Source organism: Perkinsus marinus (genome assembly GCF_000006405.1).
Source record: "Perkinsus marinus ATCC 50983 genomic scaffold scf_1104296951642, whole genome shotgun sequence".
Lineage (NCBI taxonomy): Eukaryota > Perkinsozoa > Perkinsida > Perkinsidae > Perkinsus > Perkinsus marinus.
The window spans coordinates 1-1701 of record NW_003209193.1 but is presented as its reverse complement, the minus strand read 5'-3'; the positions used below and the strand labels follow the sequence as shown (position 1 = coordinate 1701).

At 47.9% G+C, this 1701-nt stretch overlaps 1 protein-coding gene across 1 annotated transcript; it reads left to right on the top strand.

The window, feature by feature from the left end:
- Positions 1-588: 588 nt before the first annotated feature.
- On the top strand, positions 589-1634 carry Pmar_PMAR012955 (hypothetical protein). The gene is made up of 5 exons (XM_002777478.1): positions 589-884; positions 937-974; positions 1024-1151; positions 1195-1338; positions 1386-1634. The coding sequence occupies exons 1-5, from the start codon at positions 796-798 to the stop codon at positions 1482-1484; spliced, it is 498 nt and encodes a 165-aa protein (XP_002777524.1). The 5' UTR covers positions 589-795; the 3' UTR covers positions 1485-1634.
- The last annotated feature ends 67 nt before the right edge of the window (positions 1635-1701 follow it).

Genomic DNA, 1701 nt, shown 5'->3' with positions numbered 1-1701 from the left:
CCTCGGAGGGAGTCGCCACAAACCACTTTCCATGATCGAACCGTCATATGGTAGTAGTAGTGTTCGACTCGAACAATGTTCGAGCCTAGTAGCTCCGGTCGCGGTGGTTCCTATGGCTCCACAGTCTATCGTGTGTATGGCAAAGTCGGCCGGACCACTCTGCAACTTGTTCTTGCGGGTCCGTATCAGGGTCCTATTAATAAGTCTGACATCTTAGAATGTCATTATTTCAATACCCGTCCATCCGGGGGGCATGTCGAGTAGGATTGTCGGTGCACAGCTTTGTGCGGTCAGAGTAGAACAATGAATATACGTGCAGTATGACAGGTGATTAGCCTCACCCGAGCCTTATTCGTCTCATGAGATTTACTTGTTTGTACGCTAGTATCCTTTGATTTCCCTTGAGACCATAATGGCATCTAGCAGTCAATTAGCCGATGGGGCACGATCTGGGGCGGGGAACATGGCACGGATGCGCACAGTTACTGTGTGCAGCCGAAGGTTGGCTGCTCGCACTCGTTAACTTAGAATTCCACATCGACACTGTTTGAGGAAAAAACAGTCAATTTCCACGGCTCGTTCAATTTGAAGCTTTTAATTTTCAACTCTCAGTGTATACAGGTCGCCCGTGCATGAATTGCGATTCACGAATTCTGTTAGTTTGTGAAGAAGTTTGAACATCCAGGGCTCTCCACCCCTGGAGTACGCAAAGCCGTCTCCCTAGAGTTTGCGGCCTAGTATAAAAATAGGACCGAATAGCCAATAAGTCACTGATATAGCGTATTTACATACGTCATGTACTCCTTCATTCTTCTCATCGCTTTGTTCACTGTCTTGGGCAGCGGGTACGATATCAGGAAATTGAGTGTGGAAGCCCCCGAGCAGTGAGAACAGCTACGACTTCATTGACTGAACTCGAAGTAATTGTTCGATTAGGTCGTATGACGGGAGCATCGACCAGGGCCAGAATACTGGTGAAGGAGCATCTGGAATCCTGTAGCGATCACTGTATACTCGTGTCAGATACTGGTGGACTGGTGTGGGACTCGGGTCGGCCATACTACGGCAAACCCACGGATTGCACTTGGTCCGGAGGAAGAATGGTCGGGAGCTGTGATTGCCCGAACCAACAGAGCAAATTCGTCATCAGCGTAGGCTGATCACGTGAAAGCGTCCTCGACCTTTCCCATGTAGACCCCTGACCCTGAAATAGGCTACGCGATCTGCGCTGCGGAATGCACAACAGCCTCGGATTGTCCCCCGGCTCCTCATACTGCCAGTGTTTCTGTCAAGTGTATTTTGGGTCGCTGCCTTCTGGACTGCTCTGGCACGTTCGAGGTAGGTTTTAGTCGGAACTCTCCGGATATGTAGCTTGTCTCATTCAGTACTGCCTGGATGAGGATTTTTCCTTTTGTGTGGACTACCAAATGGCATGGAAAGAAGGCACCATGTGCCAATGGAGACTTCCAAGGACTTATCAATGATTAGTTGTCATCAGGCTGATCAGACTCTCTATCACGGATCGTATATCTTCACTTGCCATCGGATTACTCAGGATGCGCAGTGATAATTTTCATGGAAGTTTAATCAACTTAGTTGATTCACTTTCATAATGGTTTATTCTTTTTCGTCTTAAAGGAACGCAGTTGTGTTACCACCGATCATTTAACCTCTAATCAACAAACGATGCACAACTTCGTA

Excerpts from the sequence above, each read along its gene's own strand:
- Pmar_PMAR012955 (XM_002777478.1), top strand. The coding sequence starts at position 796 with ATGTACTCCTTCATTCTTCTCATCGCTTTGTTCACTGTCTTGGGCAGC. Across the intron at positions 885-936 it reads AGTGTGGAAGCCCCCGAGCA|GTCGTATGACGGGAGCATCG; the intron begins GTGAGAACAGCT and ends TTGTTCGATTAG. Across the intron at positions 1,152-1,194 it reads AGAGCAAATTCGTCATCAGC|ACCCCTGACCCTGAAATAGG; the intron begins GTAGGCTGATCA and ends TTTCCCATGTAG.